This window comes from Eublepharis macularius, chromosome 5 (genome assembly GCF_028583425.1).
Source record: "Eublepharis macularius isolate TG4126 chromosome 5, MPM_Emac_v1.0, whole genome shotgun sequence".
Taxonomy (NCBI): Eukaryota; Metazoa; Chordata; class Lepidosauria; order Squamata; family Eublepharidae; genus Eublepharis; species Eublepharis macularius.
The window spans coordinates 99,551,429-99,575,721 of NC_072794.1; the positions used below are offsets into that span (position 1 = coordinate 99,551,429).

Below are 24,293 nucleotides of genomic sequence, written 5' to 3' on the forward strand. Positions count from 1 at the left end.
TTAGGGTAAAAAATTAATCTACCTTAAGGTCAGGAAATTCACTAGCATTATTCCATAGAACATTTCAAGAGCAGTGTGAACCATGCTTAGCTATGGGGGCTTATATAAGTTTTTAGAGCACATCCAACCTCAAAATCAGTTGCATGGGGTAAGCGGCAAACCATTTGTGCTTTGGTAGAACAGACATGAAAAGGCATACATTCTGCTTCATTTCTTATCTATCCTGCTCATGGGTTTCCAAACATTTGGTTGCTTGTTTATAGGGCCCTAATAGCAGGCATTGGACAATGATAGAAGTTGACAGGAAGAAAGTTGATTCATTCAAAAAGTGGTGTTGGAGGAGAGTTTTATGGATACCATGGATGGCCAAAAAGCCAAGTAAGGGGGTTCTAGTCTGAATTCTTTGTAGAAGCTAAGATAATCACATCATGAGAAGACTCACTAGAAAAGACAATGCTAGGAAAGGTAGAAAGCACCAGGAAAAGAGAGAGAACCCAAATGAGATGGCTTGACTCAATAAAGGAAGCCACAGCCTCCAGTTTGCAAGATCTGAGCAAGGCTGTTAATAAGACATTCTGGGCGTTACTTCATAAGGTCACTGAGCCAGAAGTGCTTGACAGCACATAACATGCACACACACAATAGCAGCCCTGTCCAGAAAGGTGATTTGCATGTATTTACTTCATTTCTAGCCTACCTTTCTCACAGAGACTCAAGGTGGGTTCCAAAAATTGAAATGCCTACAATATAAAAAGCATTGTTACATACTAAAAAACATTACATCTTCAAGAATATCCCTTTCAAACATTAAAACTACAATATCCTGTAAAACACTCCTTCAACACCACGCGTTGAATGAATCAACTTTCTTCCTGTCACTTTCTTCATTGTCTAGCGCCTAATATTAGGCCCTATAATCAAGTGCCCAAAAGTTTGGAAACATATTAGCAGGGTAGAAAGGGGCTGTACCAAATAAGAATGAAGCAGAACGTTTGCCTTTTCATGACCATTCTCCCAAAGCACAAATGGCTTGCCTCTTGCCACTGACTTTCAAGGCTGAGTGTGCTCTAAAAAAACTACACCCCCACTGCTATGCAGGGTTCACACTACTCTTGAACTGGCCACTTGCTAATACGAGGCTTTACCAGCCTACATAAGTCAATCTATGAGTAGAGAATAAGCCCAAAAAAATCAATCAACTACACTCAGTAGATCAGGCAGAGAAGCCCTGAGGGATCAGAGAACATTATCAGGCTATCATCAGTACAAAGATGATGCTCTAACGTTTTTTGTTATGCTTTTACATCCACATCTTGATACCACACTAAAGTAAGTGCCTGGACTGTCACATGAGAAGCAGGGAAATCAAATAACCTTTTCTGGTACTCTACGTAGCTTAAATGGGTCTGATCTTGCTCAAGTAGTAATGCTCTTAAAAGCTTTATTTGAACACCAGTCATGGCACTAAGAAGTGCCAGAGTCCACAAGGAAATTTGCATACCTTCAGAGGGAAAAATGCTACAGAAAGCTTCACACACATACATTAAAATATTTTTACTCAAGAGTAGTAGGAAACTTGAAAAAGAAGCTAAATTTACAGCTTAAGTGTTCAAGAAATCTCTTAACGAAGGGCTGCAATGCCGCAGGTAGCCTGAAGGTGGCAGCAACAACCTGCTGCATATTTTGTTAGCTGCTATACAAATATAAGCATACTTTGCCTTCTCTCCAAAGGTGCCAAAGCCAGTCAAGGTAGTAAATTCTTGCTCCAAATAGTGAAATAACCAACATGTGAAAATGGGGGGACAGGGACAACAGTGCTGGTCTCTTCTCTATACCTGTTCAAATAGACAGCCTTGCATCCTCCTATCTTTTTGTGACCACCTCTGACCTCATAATAGAGACAAAATCAATTGGGTTGCTAGCATTATAGGCCAACAAGATTTTCAGGGTATAAGCTTTCGAGAGCCAAAGCTCCCTTCTCTTGAAAGCTTATACCCTGAAAACTTTGTTTTTCTTTAGGGTGCCACTGGACTCAAATCTTACTGTTCTACTGCAGATCAACACAGCTGCCCATGTGAAACCAACTCTAGAGACTACCACTTCCCCAGAAGTTTGTGCTTTGGGGTTCCTTCTTTCTGCTGCTCAGCAGTTTGGGATTTTTTTTGGACATTTGTACACTCCCTTTTCTTCCATCACAGCTCAGAACCCAGGGCAGGTAACAATAAAATACAATTAATATATAATTAAGCAGTTAAGCTAGAGCCCATTCAACCTGCCAAACAAGCATTTTTGAATAATTTGTATCCTCCATTCAATCTTAACTGCACATTCCTTAGCCTGCAAGGCTATTTAACCTTTTAAAAGTTGCCAGAGTTTATTTGAAAGGTCTGTATAATAAATCGTATCTTAAGACCTGGCGGCTTGGTTGCTCTCTAGGTCCAGACAGCAAGAGTCTATCTAATCTTTCCCCATTTTACTATTTATTGGAGCAGCACTTGGCAGCAGACCAGCCCACTGTTAACCTCTGGTTTGCCTATTTGCCATACAGCCCCCAAAATACTAGACTTGGAGCACAATTCCCCCCAAAATTAGGTACTCAGCCCTTTGATTAGAGGAATTTAAGGGGGAATCTAATATTTTGCAAAAGCAGTCTCTTGATCTCAAGTAAGTATCTGAAGCTATCTTCTCCTTCACATCTCACTTGCACAACAGAAAGTGTCATCTCCTGGCAGAAGATACTCCACTTCCATCTCCCACTCCAACAGCACAACTTACTGTTGCCATTTCTTGCTGAAAATAGAGGAACATGTCCCTGGGACAAATGGAATTGAGCTGTAATTTGGGCGGTACTGTAGTTTGATGTGATTTTATTGCTGTTAATATTTTTATTTTTATATTTACTGTTTTATCCTTGTTGTTACCCCCCTCTCCTTAGCCGGCTTGTGGGGAGGGAGGGCTAAAATTCAAATTAATAAATTAAATAAATAAATTAAAATGGTACTTTTACTACACAGTTTGCCTTTTCAGTTACATTTTTCATTCCCATAATACAATGAAGCACAGGCATGTACTTATTCCAGTTCAGACTATCCTAGCTCTATAAAGGATAAAATCGAAGTAGAGGGGTTTTTGAAATCCAGTGGTGACCCAGAAATTGCTGCTTTAAAAAAAAACACCCATCCTGATACTTAGGGTTCTTAATTTGAGCATTTTAAGACAAGTGATTGGGCACAATGTAACCTTGAGAATGTAACGTTTCTTTGAATGCCTTTTTTGCTCCTGATTCTTCTGCAAACATGAATTCATACGGTTTAAAAAAAGAGCTGCTTTGCAAAGGAAAAGATGGACTTCAATCCCATTGGGTGTACACTAAAGTTTGCCTCAGCCTAATGTGCAAAATGACCCTCAAAAGCCTCGACTGACTGCTTTCTAAGACCTCTCATTAAATGTCAATTTGGGGGTTTAAATGCATCATTCTAATCAGCCTCTTTAGGTCTTCTACTGAAGGCTTATTGACACAGATATTTTGCAAGAGGCAGATCAAACAAGAAATTCAATGCTTATGGTTGTTTTTACTTTTCTTCTACTCAGGCACCAAGTATAACCAACAGTAGGGCTCATTTCCTATTTTTAAGAAACAGAACTGACAGTGCAGGCCTGAAGAAGTTCACCAAACAATGATTATCACAGCACAAAGCACTTATATTATCATTAATTTTAATAATCATTTGCAATTTTAGAGAAATAACACCTTTCAGTTTGTTTGTGCCTCCTCAGTATGGAGAAGATGTGTCTAGGAGGACAACTGCTGCTGCAAAGGCTTCTACCAGAGCCACTGAATACTCAGAAAAATGGACCATCATGGCCAGTGGAAGCTGTGGCAGTAAGGAGTACCACACAAAGAAGGGCAACCACTCAGGACATGAATGAGTTTATTTCACAGGACATGGCATCACAACTGGCAGTGGCTGCCACACAGAAAGTGCAAGGGAGGAGAACCGCCGACTCCTTCCCCTGGGCATCCAGCCCTCATTTTCAAGGGCTGGTAGAGGGAGAAAAGACAGGGTAAGGTTCTCAACACACACGTATCCATTGATCAGGTTCTTCCATGGCCCCACAGGCAAAAAAATCACAGGAACAACTTTATACACCAAGCTCTGTCCCAAGCCATCAGGAGACATTAAATAAATATGTACAGAATCTGCAGGTGGCAGGGACAGCAAGGGGCTTAATCACCCATTTTCACTTTAGATGTCTGCAAAACACAAAAAAGGCAAAAGGTCAGAATATTTTAGCACCCAGTGAAATGCATCTTCCTCACACATTCCCAACTGACCCAGTTCAGAAACAATGGAAGCAGGATGTGGACTTCTCTCCAACTCACTCCATGGACTAGTTTCTTCAGTTACTTGACGGAAGTGGTGGGGGGGGACGGGGGACACAGGGAGCATCACCCTGAACTGCTTTCTGTGGCGTTCCTGCTCCGCATACCTGCAGCCTAGCTATCTTATGCCCTCTGCAGTGTTATCGTGACTGCTTACATGTCGTGGCTTTTAAATTTATGAATTTTCAAATTACATGCGGCATTCACCAACTTACCACCAGAAAGAGTGCTGCTCTGCACTTCACTCTCAGCTACTGAGAAAGATGGCAGGACAATCGGGGTGGGAGGAGGGGGAACGGATGAGGCAGGCCTTATGTAAGCTTGATGAGAGCTTCAGAATAAAGCTCAAAAGGAGCGGGCTGCAGCTGATGAAGGCCCCCTAGACCTAGACTAAAAAGCTAACATCTTGTCTCAGCTCATTCTTCATGTACAACTGGCAATGGCTATCTTAAAAGCCACAACAACAACAGAGAGTAGTACCTGTTCTGAACTGATCAGATACTGAAAGCAGTAGGACCCAACACAACCTGGAAGTACCCAAGAGCAGCCCTTTGTATAAACTGTAAAGGAGTATTGCTTTTGGGGTGGGGTTGTGTTTTGTTTTTACATTTTTGTTTTGTTGATCCAACAGCAAGCTGTCAACTTGTTTTTACGCTATCCCATTCTTCATTTTTATTTTATTTATTTATGTCATTTATAGTCTGCCTTTCTCACTGGGACTCAAGGCGGATTACACAGTATGAGATTAGTACAATCAGCATCAAGTACATTTCAATACAGTATCAAGGACATTTCCATAAACAATACCATAGGGAAAATAGATACAAGTTTAAAAAACATATTAGCAAGAATCCAATACAGAGTAAAAAAAATACCGAAGCAGAGCATAATCAATTCTAGGACTAACATTAGATAACATGGAGTACTGGTGGTACACAGAAATACATATTTAAAGCAGCAGATAATATGTAAGGCAATATAGTGATGAAGTCTATGGTCCCTAACTCATTAGTGAAGCATCTTCCTTACAATACAGCTCTCCCACTTGAGTAAAAAGGCTTTTTGAATAGTTCAGTTTTGCATCATTTACAAAAAGCCAGGAGAGTGGGGGCTCTTCTGACTTCCTCAGGCAGGTCATTCCACAGGATAGGGGCTACCGCAGAGAAAGCCCGTGTACGGGCTGCTGCTGACTTCACCTGTGTGCAGCCTGACACCTGCAGGAGACCCTTGTGGCTCCAAGGAGGGCCACAAATTGGAAGTGTTTTGGTGAAAAATACCTTTTGGCTTCTATGTATTGACTTGAAGAGAGAAACATGGGGAGCTGTTAGGCAGGCAAGGGAGCTCACCTGCAGGATAGCCACGATGACTCCAAACAGCCCAATGGCGCTGCCAAAGATTTCCACAATGAGAATCTTGACAAAAAGGCTGGCGTTCTGGGCATCTGCCAGTGCTGCACCACTGCCCACAATACCCACACATACACCACAGAAGAGGTTGGAAAGGCCCACTGTCAATCCTGCTCCAAACATGGAGTAACCTATAGGAAGGGAGGGGGGGAAGAGCACAAGGAATTGGTCGCACTCACTTGTAGTTTCAATTTATCCACGAGTCTTCCTGAATTTCTCGTGAGATCACATACAAAGAAATGGAGGATCAGCAAAGGCCTGCTTCCAAACAAGACCCTCCTGAGGCAAGCCACAACAGCATATTTATTACAGCTACCCAAGAAAACAGCCACTGCTTACAAGCTTCACAGTAAGGACACAGATGGTGCATCAGAGAGTGCTGCTACAATACACAGTGGGGAAAAGGGGGCTTTGCAAAGCTAGGAGGAGGAAATGTAGGTAGGATTGTTCCCTACTTTTTCTGTACATTGTTATATAGCTTGGGGGGGGGGGAACTTTGCCTTGGAGGAGTCAATCAAACTTACAGCAAGAAACAGTCTAACCAGGGGCACCCGAGGCTCTCACAAGGAAAAGAACAGCTGACTCCCTGCACCCCCCACCCCAATACCTCATATACCTGCGTGATAGTTCTGGGCACCAATCGTCTCAGGAGTGTTGCCAGAAAATTGCTGTAAGTAATGACAATATTTTAGCAAGCAAAGAGAGACAACCACAGATAAAAAAACAAAACAACTAGAAGCAGCACTGAAATAGTGCCCAATAGTTAAGAGGCGTAATCTATCCAAAAATGCTTGCCGGCATGTTTGGGTGTCATCGGGAGGCAGTAGAGAAGTGGCAAAGATAGAGGCTCCTCATACTTGCTCAGTTCATAGCTCTAGGCACAAGCCAGAGCCAGACTAACCCTGCTCAAAGCTCTGGGGGTGGCAAAAGAATTAGTGGCCTGTGGAGGACAATTTGATTTCAAAGCAGTATTTAGTACACAGCAAGAGGGGCCTTTCTCTGTTCTCATCTCTCTACAGAATTTCCCCATGTTTCAAGAGCAATTAGCTTAACTGTTCTCAGGGAAGGCCCATGGCTAAGTTGTACACCATATGCTTTGTCTTCATAAGATCCTAGTTTCAAGCCCTGGCATCTCCAGTTAAAGGGAAAGACAGGTTTTCTGCCTGAGTCCCACTGCCAGACTCGAACACTGATCTAGATGGACCAAAGTTCTGACTCACTATGGTAGCTCCATCTGTTCATATGCTCTGCCCCATCAGGATCATAAGTGTCAGTTCCAAACTAGCAGACCAGGCCTCCGCGGGCTTGATCAATGACTGTGGAATCTCTTCCCTTCCTCTTCTCCTGCCTAGTGACTGCTGGTCTATACTACAGTAGTAAGTGGAGCTGGAGGAGGGGGCAAGTCCCAGCATGCAGCTGCCCCTTCTGCAGAAGCCAAACACCCGTATTACCTCAGCCATGTTGGTGATCACAATGGCCATGATGATCCCATAGATGGCCACAGCTTCACAGAAGATGATGCTGCCAAGAGAAAGGACAGGTAAGCAGCTGGGACAATCTCAAAGAGGACATACTGGGATGTAGGGTCAGGGGAAAGAAAAAAAATAAAGGGCTGGTCTCTTAATGTGGTTCTGCTGATTGTTACCCTGCTAGTCTAAAGACACAATGCTGTGAGCCCCACTGCGTAAAGGTGCTGTACTTAGTGTGAGGGTGGCTTCTCTCTTGGATTTTACACTACAGGTGAGCTGATTATCAGTTATACTGGGGGACCTGTCTTCAAATCTGCCCTTTGCTCACCTACCACTGTACCCCAGCTGTATACCACAATGATCTCTCAGCAGTCTCATTCTACTTAGAACCAAGCCAGACTGCTGATGATGACCCAATCTTTTCCCTTAGAAGGAGAGCTCCAGCCTGGTAGCACTATGGGCTCCAAGGAACAATGGCATCCTAGAATGTGGCTTCATAGAGCCACGACAACTGATGCACAGGAAACCAAATAAAGAGCTGGATTTGGGGAAGATGAGGGTTTCCTGACTTCCTGTTATCAAATTATTTGCCTTGCTTATCAAATTATCTCAGTGACGCTTTCAGTAGAATACCTTGTATAGATCACCAACCCTTCATTGATTACATATGCAGGCAGTAGATTTGTCAGAAGACCATGCTGCAAAAAGGGCTCACTTGTTAGGAACCAGGATTTTAAGCACTGAACTAGAAACTACATCTTGTGTTCTATTTATATGCAACCTCCTTTGCTTCTCTCATCATCCCATCTTAGACTGCCCAGTTATATTCCTTAACAATATTTTACATCTGCTTTATCACGAATTACAGCTAACTCTGGATATATTGATTGTACAGAGGTACTAAACTCTAAACATTTCTGCCATTATTTGTCACAATAAACACTAATCCCCAAACATGCAGCGTGTGCTTACTCCTAGACCAAAGGAAGCACATATGCTTGCTGCTTGCAGCTTCAGGATGAACCATGATGCTTAGATGAGCACAAGGCATAGTTCTCTCACACAACCATGGTTAACAATGTCAGAATAGGATCTGGGAGATCTAGGTTCGAATACCCACTCTGCCATGGAAGTTTGCTGGGTGACTTTGGGCTAGTCACATCCGCTCAGCATAACCTACCTCACAGGGTAGTTGTGAAGATAAAATGGAGCTGAGGAAAATAATGTAAGCAGCTTTGGATCCCCCCATGGGGAGAAAAGCAGGCATAAATAAATAAATTTAAGATATGTCATACCTAAACATGGAAGTTTTGCCTGCCAAAAAGGGCAAAAGGCAAATCAAGAAAGATCAGATAGCCAAGGGATATGTAGTGCTTGTGCCCTTAGCAGCTACTGAGAAAGAAAAATGTCTTTTCTCACCTGACCAAATTCTTGGTTTTGATTCTAGGTGCTTTGACACCACCACCTATGATGCTGGATCCAGTGATGTAAATGCCCCTGAAAACATAACCACAGAAAGGGTTACATGACTGGTTGTTTTCACGGTAACCGAACCCTAATGCCAGTTGCAAAGCCAGTGACTGTAGGGAGCATAATGAAGGTGACTAGGCTAGTTCCCAGTCCTAATTGATAAGCAGTGAAGCACACAGAGGAACACTGGGGGGTGGGGGTGGATAAAGGGGGCAGGAGCACTTACCAGGCAGCACCCACCACTGATAACGAGATGGCTAGCCCAATTCCCAGGTTAGACCACATGAAGGGCGAGGTCTCTGTCAGGAACCTGTATGTAGAGGAATCCTCTTACATAAATATGGCTCTATCAGTCCTAACACCCCCAAAGAAACAGCACCCACCAATCACAACAGGTCAGTAGATTCTTTTCTTCTGGTAACAGAATACAGCAGGTCAGTTTTTCCCACTGTCATAAAGGGTGAAAGAAACAGATATCCTTTTTTCACCCACTGGGGCAGCCAGAAGACCCCACTCTGCCAAGGACTAGGAGTTGATGGCGCATTAGGAAGGGGATATACGTGACTGGCCAGGCAGGAAAAGATCACTGTACGAAAGCTGTGCTAAGCCCAAGTGACACTAGTCTGGTGGGGGTCCAACAGAAGCCAAACAAATGACTTGCTTGAGATTCTACACAATTAGAAAACCCCAAGTCACTGCTGGAACCAGCTGAAACAGGATGAGGATCATAGCAATTCCCTCTAGATTCCTACTCCCATTTCACTCAGATTAGCATGTGCACAAGGAAGCATCAGTTACTGATTGAACAAATGGAAGGACACAGAAAAGGAGCATAAACTGAGCTTCAGAATGAAGGGAAGGAGGATGTGTTAAAAGCTTGAGGTGGTGAAGATCAGCCTAAGGGCTTGGCAGTACAGATACTGCAGACTCTATCTAAGCTTCTGCTACATGCAACAGTCGGGGAAAAGAGGTGGCAACCGGCTCACCCGTAGGCAAAGTGATGCAATTAGCAAAATTGACTGGTGAAAGAGGACACTTCCATCAATACTGTTGTCAACAATGGGGGAAGGGAGGGGTTGCTGCCTGCCTGTGGACACAAGCACACCAAGCCCTACTTACCTCTCCCCTTAGGACAGAACACAGCCAGGCCTTCAGGAATCCATAAACCCAGAAAGGAGAACCATGCCAGCATTCCTCTTGTACTCTCTTCTCCAGGCAACTATGAAGAGCATCCACAGACCATCTTCCTCCATACCACCCCACCCCGAGTCAGTGAGAAAATGCCATCTTACCATGCCACATCAAAACGGAAGCCCAGGTCAAATATTGTGTAGCAGATCCCTGGAAAACAAGAGCCACACTGAATCTTTGTCTAATCTGCTTGCCTTGCGGCTACTCCACATGCATTTACAATGGCACCCTCTAAGGAGACTGAGGCTACTGTCCAATCAATTTATGGGGAAATTGTTAAAGCTGGCACAGCTCTACAGATTGGTAAAATCAGAGATTCTGGAAGGAGGGTGTATCCTCCAAACATTGCTGAGTGGAGTGGCAGGATTAATGTTAGTATGCTAGAAGGATTATGGAGTTTGAAAAAATAGTAATGATCAAGAAAAAAATTGTTCTTCAAGGTTTATCACCTACCACTAAAAGCTGAGCATACATGGTTGAAATCATACGATAAGGCAGGAAAGAAATCCATTAACAAATTAATTGGAAATACAGCAATGTTTATTTATAAAAGGCTTGGCATTTGAGGCATTCTTAATTTAAGGGAAAGCTTCTGTACAACGGCAGCAAGTAGCATCTCATGCCATGGAAACTCTGTATGTAAATTGTATATTGGAAAGTGTCAAAGGCGTAATGAAGGAAGGAAATGTTACAGAATTGTAATTGAAATAGGGAATTTGCGGAAACAGTACTGGAGGCGAAACATGAAATGTTAGATACCAAGCTGCCATTTGATCTCCTGTTACATCTTTTGAATTACTTAAAACTGGTATGGGAAAGATCACATGAGCTGGTTTAAAATTTATTGGTTGCCACAAGGTTGATTTACTCCAGACACTATACCGTCTAAGAATGAATTATTATGAAAGGTTTGGGAACTAAATCATCTAGTCATACTGACAGTTTACCAACGATTTCCTGCAAAAACGAGTCTGCCGATTCTATATGTACAATGAACTGATTTACTAAAGAACTCTTGAATAGTTCAATCTGATTTAAATAATAGGATGTGATTACAGAACTAGAATTCCTTTCCCTCTTTTTTTTAACCATTTGTGTAAATGAAAAGCTTTGCCAGTTAGTTAAAATTTGTGGGTGGAAATTTGTTAACACAGTTAAAAGGGCACGAATTCAAACTGCCTAGCTGAGCTAGTCTATTACAGGAAGAACAAAAGAACAGCCTTACTTTACAATGCTCAAGACTGGCAGAGTTAACTTGTTTCGAAGGGCAAACCTAAAGAACTTGTCTAAACCTACTGTCTAAACCCACTGAATTCAATTCTAATATTTATTTTATTTTTATTTATGTTATTTATATTCCGCCTTTCTTACTGAGACTCAAGGCGGATTACATAGTGTGAGATTAGCATAATTAGTGGCAAGGACAAGGGCAGGCATTTCCATAAAGTGTCAAGAACATTTCCATAAACAATGTCATGGGGTAAAAGAATATAAATTGACAAAGATATAGTATTAGCAAGGATCCAGTAGGGGGTTGGGGAATTGCTGAAACAGAACATAATCAATTCTAGGACTTACACTGAACAACATAAAGCACAGGTAGGATATAGGAGTACATATTTAAAGCAACAGATAATATGTAAGGCAACATAATGGTGAAATCTATGGTTTCTAACTCATTAGCGAAACATCTGGGATCCCTTTGCTACAATACCACCCTCTTAGCTGAGAAAAAGGCCTTTTTGAATAATTCAGTTTTGCATTGTTTGCGGAAAGCCAGGAGGGCGGGGGCTCTCCTGACCTCCTCAGGCAGGCTGTTCCATAGGGGAGGGGCCACCACAGAGAAAACCCGTGTACAGGCTGCTGTTGATTTTGCCCATGTACAGGCTGGCACCTGCAAGAGACCCTGTTCAGATGAGCGAAGCTGCCGTGGAGGGACATTGGGAGAGAGGCAGTCCCATAGGTATGTTGGACCAAGAATCCATTTAATGCATCTGACAAAGTGGGCTATAGCTCACAAAAGCTTTTGCTTCAATCAATGTGTTCATCTTATACCATGATAAGCAGTGAATTTTGTTTAAATATATCATACAATATTTACTTACCAATTATAACAACTCATAAAAGGCAAGAGTTTCATCATGAATTTTATTGTTCCAAAACATAACAAATAACAACCAGTATTCAACAAATTTATCTGATATACACCATCTAGATCTTACTGATCACTGACAATATGCTAATGTAATTAACCTATTATTTATATTTCTGTTTAATTATGTAATTTATATAGAATATTAATTCAAAAAACTTTAAAAATTAATGTGTTCGTCTTTAAAATATCACATTTTTTTTCATTTTTGCAACACATTAAGAATCTGATGATCCACTCAGGCAAAGATTGCAGATCTTCCCTGCTTTCCTGTCCCCCCAGCAGTCTCTTCCCTCCCCAGGGCGATTTTGCCTCTTTCCCTCTCTACACTAAAGCCCTCTAACTTGTGTATTCTACGTACATCCTACAACCCCAGAAATCGTAGGAGGGGAAGAAGGAAGGGGAGGGCAGACCCACAACTGTTTGCACCTTCTGCGCCCTAACCACAATGCTAACCCACAGAAATTATATACTCTGAGTACTTTAGAAATCTTCAAGTATCTCTGCTACATATTCAACACCAGTGGAACGCACATGCACAGCCTCAGTCATATGAGAAGCTTGCAAACTCTTCTGAAAGGATGATGAGCATGAATCAGATGGAATCTACAATATTTTCATTCAGAAACCAGCATGGCAGCATTCTGTACTTTCTTATTCTAGCAACTACCACACTGTGGACTTCTATTCCTCAAACCACTGCCTTCTTTTAAAGGGCTGACTATAGAATAGGGATAGAGGAGAGCATCAGCAAGAAAAGTTAACTTCATCATGTACTACACACAGTAAGGCAAGGTACATGTACATACTCAAAGTGGCGAGCAAGTCACCAGGCTGATTTGAAGCGGTTCATGATATGAGTCAGAAACATTATAGGAAATTTCATATTTTGAGACACAAGAACAGAATATGACAAATCAGTCAGGAGAGACAAATGTTCCACTCTATTCAGCACCAGGCCTCAGGCAGAAAATTATATTCCATTCTGAATCAGACAGATTAAAAAAAATATTAAGAGAAGCAGAGGTGAGAAGGGGTTTCAACAAGAAGAAAAAAACCCGAGGGTGACAGAACTGCAGATCTCAGGACAGGAGCACAGGTGACACTACGTTACCGGCAGAAAATAGTGAAGACTTGACACAACCACTGATGGTTAAAAGAGAAAGTGTCAAAGCACGATTACAGTGGAACATCAAGAAGACAAAAGTAATGACTTCTGAGGAATTACACAGTTTTAAGGTTGACAATGAAAACATTGAAATTGTTAAAAGATTTTCTATTCCTTGGCTCAATCATCAACCAAAAGGGAGACTGCAGCCAAGAAATCAGAAGAAGATTGAGACTTGGAAGAGGAGCTGTGAGGGAACTGGAAAAAGATCCTTAAGGATAAGGATGTCTCTCTGGGGATCAAGATCAAGATAATCCACACTATGGTATTCCCCATTACTATGTATGGATGTGAAAGTTGGACAGTGAAGAAAGCTGAGAGGAAGAAAATTGATGCATTTGAAATGTGGTGCTGGAGGAGAGTTTTGCAGATACCACGGGTGGCCAAAAAGACAAATAAGTGGGTTCTAGATCAAATCAAGCCTAAATTCTCCCTAGACGCTAAAATGACAAAACTGAGGCTATCATACTTTGGTCACATCATGAGAAGACAAGACTCACATGAAAAGATGATAATGCTAGGAAAAGTGGAAGGCAGTAGGAAAAGAGGAAGACCTAAAATGAGATGGCTTGACTCAATAAAAGAAGCCACATCCTCCAGTTTGCAGGATCTGAACAAGTCTGTTAATGACAGGACGTTTGGGAGGTTTTTCATTCATAGGATCACCATAGGTCGGAGGCAACTTGATGGCACATAACACACAAGGCACCCTATCCCAACACTATGGGAACGCAAGACATAACTGGAATAGTATAGAGAAACTATCTTGAGAGAGTCTTACTGGGTTGTTGCGAGGAGGACAACTTAGAAGCCATTTTGGGTCCCCACTGGGGAGAAAGGCTGAGATAAATGAAGTAAACTGCACTGAGAGCATTGAAAACATGCTCAGTGGACATGAAGCATTTCTACCTAGTACTGGCAGGAGTTGTCAGTGTTAGAAAAGAAGAAAACATGGCACTCCTTGAAGGCTAAAGCTCTGGATTGTTTTTAGCTTTCCATGTCCAATCTGTTGGTCTTGATGTGACTCCAACAGGGCCAGCTCCAGTTTCTTGGAGCCCTGCAAACAAAAACAGCGCATTTAATCCTTACAGTTGCTCGAGCTTTCTGTTCACATTTCTCCTCCCTACCTTGCAACTCTCTTGCTTAGTGATAACAGAAGATGCAACTGCAAGAGAAATCAGTAACACCCCTTCCTGCCCCTTCCCCAATACTTTGCAGTGTGTATTGCCAGCTGTGGTAATGGGTGCCAAGGCAGCAACAAGATTGTCCACACACTCCAGGAGAACATTTGCACAGACTACAGAATTTCACCAGCTGCTCTTTTCCCATCATAGTACAGCAGCAATGGATACAGATACATTTGATGCAATTATGCTTTCTGTGAAACACCTAGAAGTAGATAAGCTATCTTCAGAATAGGAACAGGTAATGCTGAACAGGAAGTGATGGAGAGTAACATTTGAAGCCTTTTATCTCTAGAAAGAAAACCCTCCTCCCCAGGTCCAGAGCCAATATCCAACTGTCATTGGTCATGGATTCCAACAGCTCCATGCCATCACTGCATGCATGCAAAGTATTCATAACTACAGAAATGAGCCAGAACTATTGAGACACACTATGCGTATTTGGTCTAAGTACAACTGCCTACAGAAAGATAAGAACACAGTGAATGACTCTTACTGGAATCCATCCATCACACAGCTCATTCAGAATCCCAGCACAGTCAAATAAGATGCTGCTACTCTTTCTGCAAAGGAACTAGTAAGTTATCTTAAACCAGTAGCAATGTACTGTTTGAATCTTTTAACCTGTTTGTTGCTAAGCTAAAAGACACAGAGAAACAGCAGAAAAAGGGAGATTAACTCCTGCCTCCCCTCCACCCACAAATCATGTTTTAAACACTATGCTGGTTGTTAAGAAAATCTTTCACTTGCTCATTTAAATTTAGCTGTCAGTTGCTTGGCATGCAATTCTAGCTCATCAGAGGTCCGTAGTCCATGAGCAGGTGTGGCACTAACATACTAGTGTTGCACTTGCAGGAGCAGCGCACGAGTAACAGGTGTTTAAATGACACTCTGGGCATGTGGCAAAACTGCACAGAAGTTCTGGTCCACCTGCATTGTGTGTGTTCTGTGTTGTAAAGTCTCTTCAGATCTATGGCAACTCTATTAATGACATCCAAAACATCCTATCATTAACAGCTTTGCTGATGTCTTGCAAACTGACCACCAGTCTTGCATACCAAGATAAATCAGACTTCATATATAACCAAACCCAGGCCTGGGTTAGGGATCTCATCTTCTGCATTCATCAGCTGAATAGCTGCTCATTTTATTGGATAAAGATTTGGAAGGCCAACTTACTACCCTAAGACTTGATGGTTATCCCCCCTCCATCAGAGTGCAATAAGCCCAGCTCACAGATACTGATTCCCTAAAGTGTTAACAAGATCACGTCATCGACCTCAGGAGCCAAGAAAGGCTAAAACTAACAGACTCAGCATGAAACAGTTGTGTCGGTGCTTAAATTCTACTGCAAAATGAAGAAGTTAATATTCTCCCTGTAATGCTGTGGCAATCACGCTCAGAAAAAGGGAAGCTTAATTCTTTGCACCCCCCTGATGTGAAAGAGGAAGTAAGATTCTTCCTACTAGTCAAAAAGGAGCATAAATTAGCAGGGAGGGAGGATCAACTGTGACTGCCAATGAAAGAAAATGGAGCACTGCTGAATGGATCACCAAGCTGGCTAGATCCAGCAGGAACTAGTCAGATTCCATGATTTTTGGCACTGCCTGTGCTTAATTGGCAAATGACCTTAAAAGAATAGTTTGTCAGAAGGTCACCATTCCTTAGCCTCGACTGGGGAAGTTTAAACCGAATTAGCCAGGTTAATCCTGTTGAGTCCACCAAGAATCTCAGACAGCTGGCACAAGCCTGACTACTCTCCCTTTTGAGAACAGCCATCATAAAGCTTGTTGCCAAAATAAGAGGAGAGTCTACTGTGCAAGTCTGCGCAGAGTGCTCATTCTCACAGGAAAACAGGTGACTGGAAATTCCTCACATGTTGTTCTCATACAGCAGAACAAAGGCAGAATTTGACCAACACAGCAGAGGGTTTTCCAGGATACTCCTTGCCAGGCAGAATAAGGAAGGAGCACACCTGTACAGGATTGCACATAAGATTTTCTTCATAACCTGAGCAAGAGCAAAGGCTGCCAGAATTAAGCAAAACCCTGAAGAATTGAAGGCAGGAATCTCCTCAGCAAGACCTAAGATTTAGCTGTCACCAACTCATGAATCTCTAACACCTGTTGAATCTTTCACCAGTGCTACCGTATTGCATTCTCTAGAGGTAGTTTTGCCTGTCTAGAAGTCAGTCTTTCAAGGGTGACTAAAAACAAAGCTTCCCAATAGTAGGAGCAACGCCAGCAAGCAAGGCTCCAGGCAATCTGTGAACAAAGAAAGTAAACTCACTGAGCACAAATACTTCATCAGCCAAATCAAGAAAGAAATATTTCTCCAGGTGGCAGCCTACTCACATCCTCTGCACCTGGTATGGCACCCCAAACTAGTATGTAGGGGGAAGGTTACACAAGACAGATGTACCAAGTATGGGAGGTTTTGCAAAATAGTAACTTTTTTGGATTATACCACCAGCGAGGACGGTCCCAATAGATGTAGCATATAGTAATTCATTGAATCAGTAAACCCAGCACTCAGATAAACCCTCTTGGAAGCACTCTGCTCCAACACTGATAAGCCACCGTAAGGCTTAATGCTCCTGTCCCCTAAGTAGGCCTGTTCATTCAGTATCACTACAGCAAACTGGTGGCACCCTAAACTGAATTTCCTGTTCCTCCTCAAAGTGATTCTGAAAAAGCCTGTCAAACACAATATTGCTTAGCTTTGGGTAAAGCTGGTGTCTAAAAAAGTCATGGTGGAACCTAGAAACACAGCCATAGAACATATCATGGTCTCTGGCTCCTTCAGGAGGGATGGTTTCAGCTTTACACCCTATCTCAACATATATGTGAAAGATTCAACAGCCTTGCTTATATATGAACAACACTCATGTGAGCAGTCAAGATTCAGTGGAAGTACACTAAGGGTGACTAGGAAAGAGCAGCTACAAAGCCTGCCAGATCCTATAGCTCAAGCAGCCCTATCTCACATGCAGGGAGAGGAGCAGAAGTTGCACATTAAGGAAGTGCCTCTAAATACCCTTCTTTTGACTTAAGCAGGGAGTATGCTAGGCAGCCACAGATATCAAGAATCAAAATTCAGAACAACAGTCAAGAACACACACACACCCCTACCCCTTTCCTGGTAACTAAGAAGTAGACAAAGTCTGAACTATACCAAACCAATTAGATTTTTAATAGTAAATAGTAGGGAAAAGGCCCCATAATCGATTTTAAACCCTTCTAATAATATATGGCTTACTGTCAACGTTTAGGGGGCAGTTAAAGACAGTTTGTTTGGGATGGCATTTGACTAGTTTAATCTATCTATGGGCAACTCTAATTTGTGATTTTAAATTGTGGCCTTTTATGAATATGCAGAGTAGTTTTATTTATATTATAAACTGTCTCGAGTGCTGTAAGGTAGAAAAGCAGCTAATAAGCGTTTCAAATAAATATGGTTGGACACCGTGAACAATACATATATTTTTGTGCTCTCCACCCAGCAATCCTAACCCGGAAGGAACCAGCCTTTTCTCAGAACATGGAGAACGACTCAGGGCGGGGAGGGGGTCTGCAGAAGTGGCAAGGAGAGCTCACGGTCACCCAAGCCCGACGACGGAAGAGCGAAGAGTGTGGATGCCGTGTTCCCCATCTAAAAAAGATACGTCGCCTCTGACATAGGCCTGGGGAGTAACAGTAGGCCTGGCAACAGCCGCACCGCCAACTAGCATCTCAAGCGCTCCGTCTCAGACAAGCTCCCAGGTCCCTTTTCTCTCCTAAGCAGTCCCCCCGCGACCTTTTCGCGTCCACTCGCTGCTCGGCGGAGAGGAACAGAGACGGGCTACAACCAAAGACTCGAAGACCCCTCGATGCAGCTACTAACCAATGCCGGTGAGAGCGGCGGCAGCACTCAGGCCCAGCCCGGAATACAGCAACGCGAGCCCGGACATGGCGACGGCAGCAGCGAGCTCGAACCCGACCGACCGCGGCTCCCCCGACAGACTGACTGACTGACCCCACCCACGTGACCTACCCAAGTCTATCACGTGGCTCCATAGGTTAGGTTGGAGTGTGAAACTACAAAACCCAGAATGCCACAAGACAGTTCGTGCTCGTTTCGCTATTTTACGTTCGGATGACCTTTGTGTCAGGATCGGCTATTGGCTACGTCATCCCACGCAAACTACGTAAGGGATAAAGGGGACATAGAAAAGGCAGACGGCGCTCATGTTTTGCGGTGCGCATTGTTATTGGGTGGTTTTAGTCTCCACCCCGGAAATAAGAGTATAGAGGTGTTCATGGAGAGGAACGGATACGGCTGGCGGTTAGTGTATTCTGAAGAGCTGATCGTTTGTGTTGTTTTGTTCCCTCTGCTGCTGCTTCTTTTCTTTTTTTTAACTATTTTGATTGCGGGTGTGCTTTTTGTTTCAATTTATGTGGATAGGAACCTGGCATAGTTTATTATTTTTTTTATTGTAAACTACCTTGAAAACCTTGTGGTGGAAAGCTGATGCATAGATTATGTACGTAAATGTAGCTTCTGCTGTTTTCTGATTTATAACTATCACTGCTCCTTTCTCCTTCCTTAAAGATCTGCTTCACTGCGTGCTTCTGAATAAAGTGGAAATTTTAATTCGTTTTGAAAAGTGCTACCATGCAAACAAAAACTAATACAAAATATAACGGGCTGGTGATGTGATTCTAGGATAGACGCTGGAGAGGCTCTTCTCTTTTGTTATGGTAGTTGTGTCAAAAATTTGGATAGCTGCATACACCTGAACATCACCTTGTCTTTTTGTAAGCTTAGGTCACCATGACAACAACATTTAGCAGTGATGGAGCTGAGCTGATGCAACGGATTGTGACTCCTGCTGGAATAGGTGGACGTCCCTCAACTGTGGGGCTAGAAGAGTACTATGAGCTGGACAGAGCAACTTCATTTATAGTGAATAACAACTTCACCAAGGTTAGAGAGTGTCTTCCATCTTAGCAAAAGTCTGTACTTAGAAAGTTCAGTTTTGCCTGAGGAACTGAGGTCCTATTTATGTTAAGAAGTGATGTAGTTACCATAACAATACTAATGAGTGCTTTGAGTTCTATGCTGGTAGAGCTGAGGTGGGGCTCATCTGTTGTGTGTATGGCAAGTGATAAATGTGTCTTGAAAAGTTATCCATCTTGGGTTCTTGTTACAGGTTGCTCTTCAGTTTCCTGATGAGCTCTTGTCTGATTCAGCAACTGTTGCTGCCAAGATGGAAGAAACAACTGGTTCAAAAATGTACATCCTGGGGGACACCTCATATGGCAGGTGGGTTTGTAGAGAAATCCTACACACCATGAAGCTTTGGCCCTCCAATTTGGCTTTTTGTAATATAATATCAGTAATCTGCTCCATAGTTCCTTTTTTTCCTCTGGTTTGCTCAGCTAGGGTGCAGGAAGCAGGGATCCTTATAATCAGAAACTGTTCTTGTGGGTAGCACTAGCAATGTCGTTGCACCAGGTGTTAGACTTGTTAGGCTTCTAGGAGGTTGGGTATAAGAAGAATTCAATTTCCTCTATGCTGAAGAACTTACAGCCTTGCTGGATGTTAACGGTGACAAACATTTGATTAAAGGAGGCCTCAGAGCTAATGCTGTTGCCTTTCTTTAGCTGCTGTGTTGATGAGATGGCAGCAGAGCATGTGAGTGCTGAGGCTGTGGTGCACTATGGTCGAGCCTGCTTGAGTCCTTGCTGTAAGCTGCCAGTACTACATGTGTTTGGAAATCAACCACTGGATGTGATGCGCTGTGCAGAGATCTTCAAGGAATTGCATCCTGACCGCCAAGCTCATGTTATTGTGCTGAGTGATGTGACTTATTCTCATGCTATTGGTGAGTCTGGGTGGATTGCAATATGTAATCTAAGCATAAGGACCAACATCTGCCCACCCCAGCATTCAGCGTGAGGCCAGCCTGTTCAAGCTACCTGAAGTCTGGATGGGAAAAAGCTGTTGTGAGTCATGTGGTCATTTTCTAATCCCTAACTTTGTTGTCTCCCTGTCCCCTCCCATCTTACTTTCATGAGTTCCTTGCTTTCTCCTAGAGACTTAGGCTGCAGCCCTTCTGCTACCCCTGTAGCTCTTTTAGCCAGCCAGAACAATCATACTAAGTGTCCTTTCACCCCTGTGCACACATTTTTTCATATTAAACATATATAAATATACTACTCCCGCACATAGAGAGATAACCTGTTCATTAATAGAACAGTATTCTAGTATTAAAAAACAAAATCATACAAAATATGCCAGTGCAATTTATCCTTTTGTAGTATGAATGGTCAGGAAGGTGGTCAGCTCATGCCTAAGTTCTGAAAGAACTGCAAATAGTTATCAGCAGGACCTTAATAGTTTCTACAAATATAAGGATAGAACAGAAACGTCAATAATTAAAATACTACTATTCTATTTGGGGTTTCAGGACAGGGAGCAAGAAAGGTCATCTTCTGAAATAATCTTTATCTCAGGTTTCTCATTGTTTGTCTTACTATAGTGTTGGCTACCCCAAGCCTAGGCTGTTAGTTCTGTTTATATGCCTCCAACCTTCACTGTCAATCCTGCCCTAGTAGTTTTCCCCATCCATAGAAGGTGCTGGATGGGAAGTAAGAACTGGTTGGGAGGCTGTATTCTCTTAATAACTTGAGGAAGTTGTGGTTTTAGAGGTGTGACTTTCTTTGTGCCTCCTCTGTTTTTCTCCAGATGACCTGGCCTCTCAGTTGCACCTCATATATCCCAATGTAGTTTTCTCTCAAGTGGATAGCAAAAAAGCTCTTTCCTCAGCCCAACCAGTTTCTGGGCTGGTGCAGCAGTTTGGGCGGCACTTCACAGTGGATGAAGAACATGGTCTGGACAACTATGCAATGTTCTATGTAGGTTGTGAGGGCCCAGAGCTCACAAATTTTATGCTGAGCTGGAACCAATGCCCATTCAGTTCATTTAACCCTAACACGGGTCAAGGCCGGTGGGAAACACTGGATGTGAACCGAGCTCTGCGACGCCGTCTCTATCTAGTAGAGCGGGCACGGGATGCCCAAGTTGTGGGTATTGTGGCAGGCACTCTTGGTGTGATAAACTACTTGTCTGTGCTGGACCATCTACAAAGAATCATTCACCAAGCAGGCAAACAAGCCTATATGCTGGCTGTGGGTAAACATAGCCCTGCAAAGCTGGCAAACTTTTTGGAGGTGGACATCTTTGTATTAGTGGCCTGTCCCCAGAATTCCTTGCTGGACTCCTCTGATTTCTACCGCCCCCTGGTCACACCCTATGAGATGGAGATGGCTTGCAATCCAGCTCGGGCATGGACAGGCAGATACATCACTGACTACTGTCAACTGCTACTAGGTAAGCTGGCTGATTTCTGCTCTCTTATACTAGGATCTGTGTAGGGATGGCTGATGTGAGCAGCAAGTTCTGCTGTTTATTCCTCTCTTGCTGATGGTTCCGTTTCCCTTGAAGTTCTACCCTAATCACTGGGCATCTGTCATGGGCTTTGGGTAGTCATAAGTTTTGAGACCTGTGTTATCCCGAAGAAGCTGAATTGCAGTTTTAGATATGCAGGTTGCATGCACTCACCAATATCCTTGCCACTGAAACAGCTGCCCCACTACACCCACAGAAGTACCTACAGCAAGCCTTTTTACATGAAAGACTAGTCAGACATATATAGTCCTCCCACAGTCCAAGAAGGGTTGTGGCACATGCTGTTCTTTATGGTTTAGTTGACCCTTAAGTTGGTAATAAAAGAACTACAGTTCTAATAGCATGTCTAGCCTAGTTGCTGCATCTCTTTCCAAATGTCTGCAGGAGCAAGTGAACACATCCCCTTCCCAGACAAGATTTTGGATTCTGACAGTGAACCTGGTATTTCTCTAATCACTGGCGAGATGCGCTCAACTTGCCTCTACACCCCATCAGATTCAGAGCCTGCCTCTGGCAGTGCTGTGATCTGTCACAACCACATCCAAACTATGGCTCAGATTAGTCCGGCAGGTAAGTGCCTCTCATGAGTACTCCAGGACCTGAAAAAATGGGGCAATGGTGGCACACAGTGGGTTCAGATGACTTTTTAAAAGTTTTTTGACAAGATAATAAACCTCATAGGATGTCTGTCTCAGGGTATTAGGAGACAGACAGTTTTGAAGACAAGGATATGATGGAGGCTTCAAAAATCAATCTAGTGTGAGAAACACAAATTGACAAAGAGAATAAAAAAGTCCTCTGAATCCACCCACAGTTGTCATTAAGTGACTAATGGAAGAGGGGTGGAGTGATGTGCCATGGCATCTCTTGGCTCTCTCATCCATAATAGGAACCGTGATTCCAGCTTTGCTCTCTTCTGCAGTGGTGTTAGGGATGCAACTTGGGGAAATGGTTTCTGCTTTGATAGTGCCTTCTCTTTTATCTATTTTAGCCTCATTCCTGGAGTCACGCAGCTGGAGGGGGCTGGAGCAGAAACTTGGCCAGACAGCAGTCACTAAAGCAGTACCAGGACGTCAGGGGATTGCTATTGCCTATGAAGACGAAGCCTGTGGATGATGCAGAGTCATGGAGTGTTCAGAGACAGTGGGGCAGAGAGCCAGTTGCTTTACTGTGGTTGTACTGGAGCGGGTACAAAGGCATGGCTTCTACGTGAAACCTGCAAACTTTAACAGCCTCTCACAACTTTCTTTGGACAAGCCTGAAAAGTAGGAGTACCAGGTATCACATGGCCTACCAAAACAATAAAGGTATTGTTTTGACGTGTCTACACTAGGCATTTACTTTCTTGAATCAAAATTCATTCTAGGGAGCACCAGGTATTAAGAGAAAAACTTTTCTGCTACCTCTTCTATTATAAAGGAGTCTAAATTGTGTTTTTTTTAAAAAAAAGTTTACCTTTACAGAAAAGCAAAGAACGGTATACATATCTGTATAACATATATGAACTACACACCAGTAGTATGCCAGTTAAATTTTCCAAAATGGTTTGATTGGTGCCCCAAATAACTTAAATAGTCTCAGGTACAGCCCTGAGAGTGTTCTTACAATCCTTTGGAAGTTCAAGTTTTTAAAAAATCTTACAACACTGCAAAAAAGACAAAGTTGTACATGATACATCATAAACATTGCTCAGTTTTTAATAGATTTAATACCGCATGATAGGTTCTCTTCTCTAACTTAATTTTGACATCAGCACAGTATCCCAGCTTCTTTTGTACCAATATGAAAGATGGAGAGTATTTTTTCCCTGTAGGAACCTGTACATATACAAGATGCTGTAAGTAAATCCAGCATAATTTCTGAAGCCATCTTATGAACTTCTTTTTAGCTATACGTAACACTATCTTAAGATTTCACTGGGAGATTATATCTTGTCCATAACTGGTCAGTATTTGCTTCTAATATGTTTCTGTTGTGTGACTGCTAGAATATATGAAAAAATCAACTGCCCCAGAACCCTGGCAAAGCCAGCTGATATAAAAAGATGGATTGCATGTACAAGTTAATTTCTAAGGTCTTAGACACCAATGAAATTAGGATCTATGTTTTCCCTCTGATATTAAATTGGAGAATGCCTCAAACCAGATCCACTCTGTATCTTTAATCAGCCTAACCACAGCAAAATGTATCCAATTTTCTTTGAAATCTACAGGCTTTGTAAATTGTATCTTTTTTCAACCCTTTTGTCTTATTTTGTAGTATTACCTTCCATCAACCCTTCAAAATCATATTTGTTTCTTAGAAGTATATATTTTCTTAATATGGCCATTACAGTGCGTCTGAATTTAGCTAGGCAAACTAACTGTTCTATATTTGCTGCTATAATTTGATTGGGTGAAGTGGTCTGTACTTCTGCT

General features: G+C 42.6%; 2 protein-coding genes across 5 annotated transcripts; one reads left to right on the forward strand and one right to left on the reverse strand.

Annotated features, from left to right (window-relative positions):
- Positions 1-3,915: 3,915 nt before the first annotated feature.
- Positions 3,916-18,449, reverse strand: ATP6V0B (ATPase H+ transporting V0 subunit b). Its single transcript, XM_054981614.1, has 8 exons — positions 18,307-18,449; positions 10,022-10,070; positions 8,956-9,039; positions 8,679-8,756; positions 7,242-7,311; positions 6,407-6,458; positions 5,731-5,921; positions 3,916-4,255 (listed from the first exon to the last, which is right to left on the reverse strand). Exons 1-8 carry the CDS (start codon positions 18,371-18,373, stop codon positions 4,229-4,231), a joined length of 618 nt encoding a protein of 205 aa, XP_054837589.1. The 5' UTR covers positions 18,374-18,449; the 3' UTR covers positions 3,916-4,228.
- A 269-nt stretch (positions 18,450-18,718) lies between these two features.
- Positions 18,719-24,114, forward strand: DPH2 (diphthamide biosynthesis 2). 4 transcript variants are annotated; one of them, XM_054981878.1, is made up of 7 exons: positions 18,719-18,747; positions 19,231-19,389; positions 19,616-19,728; positions 20,070-20,290; positions 21,154-21,798; positions 22,261-22,446; positions 22,868-24,114. In XM_054981878.1, the coding sequence occupies exons 2-7, from the start codon at positions 19,237-19,239 to the stop codon at positions 22,990-22,992; spliced, it is 1,443 nt and encodes a 480-aa protein (XP_054837853.1). In that variant the 5' UTR covers positions 18,719-18,747; positions 19,231-19,236; the 3' UTR covers positions 22,993-24,114. The 4 variants fall into 4 exon arrangements, with proteins under 4 accessions (XP_054837853.1, XP_054837854.1, XP_054837855.1 ...); XM_054981879.1 differs by having other exon boundaries at positions 18,729-18,747; positions 19,226-19,389; XM_054981877.1 differs by lacking the exon at positions 18,719-18,747 and adding an exon at positions 18,781-18,946.
- Positions 24,115-24,293: the final 179 nt, after the last annotated feature.

Coding starts and splice junctions, on each gene's coding strand:
- ATP6V0B (XM_054981614.1), bottom strand. CDS start 18,373: ATGTCCGGGCTCGCGTTGCTGTATTCCGGGCTGGGCCTGAGTGCTGCC. Junction 9,040..10,021: donor TTCCGTTTTGATGTGGCATG/GTAAGATGGCAT, acceptor CTCTACATACAG/GTTCCTGACAGAGACCTCGC. Junction 5,922..6,406: donor TGCCCAGAACTATCACGCAG/GTATATGAGGTA, acceptor CCCTTCCTATAG/GTTACTCCATGTTTGGAGCA.
- DPH2 (XM_054981878.1), top strand. CDS start 19,237: ATGACAACAACATTTAGCAGTGATGGAGCTGAGCTGATGCAACGGATT. Junction 20,291..21,153: donor GACTTATTCTCATGCTATTG/GTGAGTCTGGGT, acceptor GTTTTTCTCCAG/ATGACCTGGCCTCTCAGTTG. Junction 22,447..22,867: donor GGCTCAGATTAGTCCGGCAG/GTAAGTGCCTCT, acceptor TATCTATTTTAG/CCTCATTCCTGGAGTCACGC.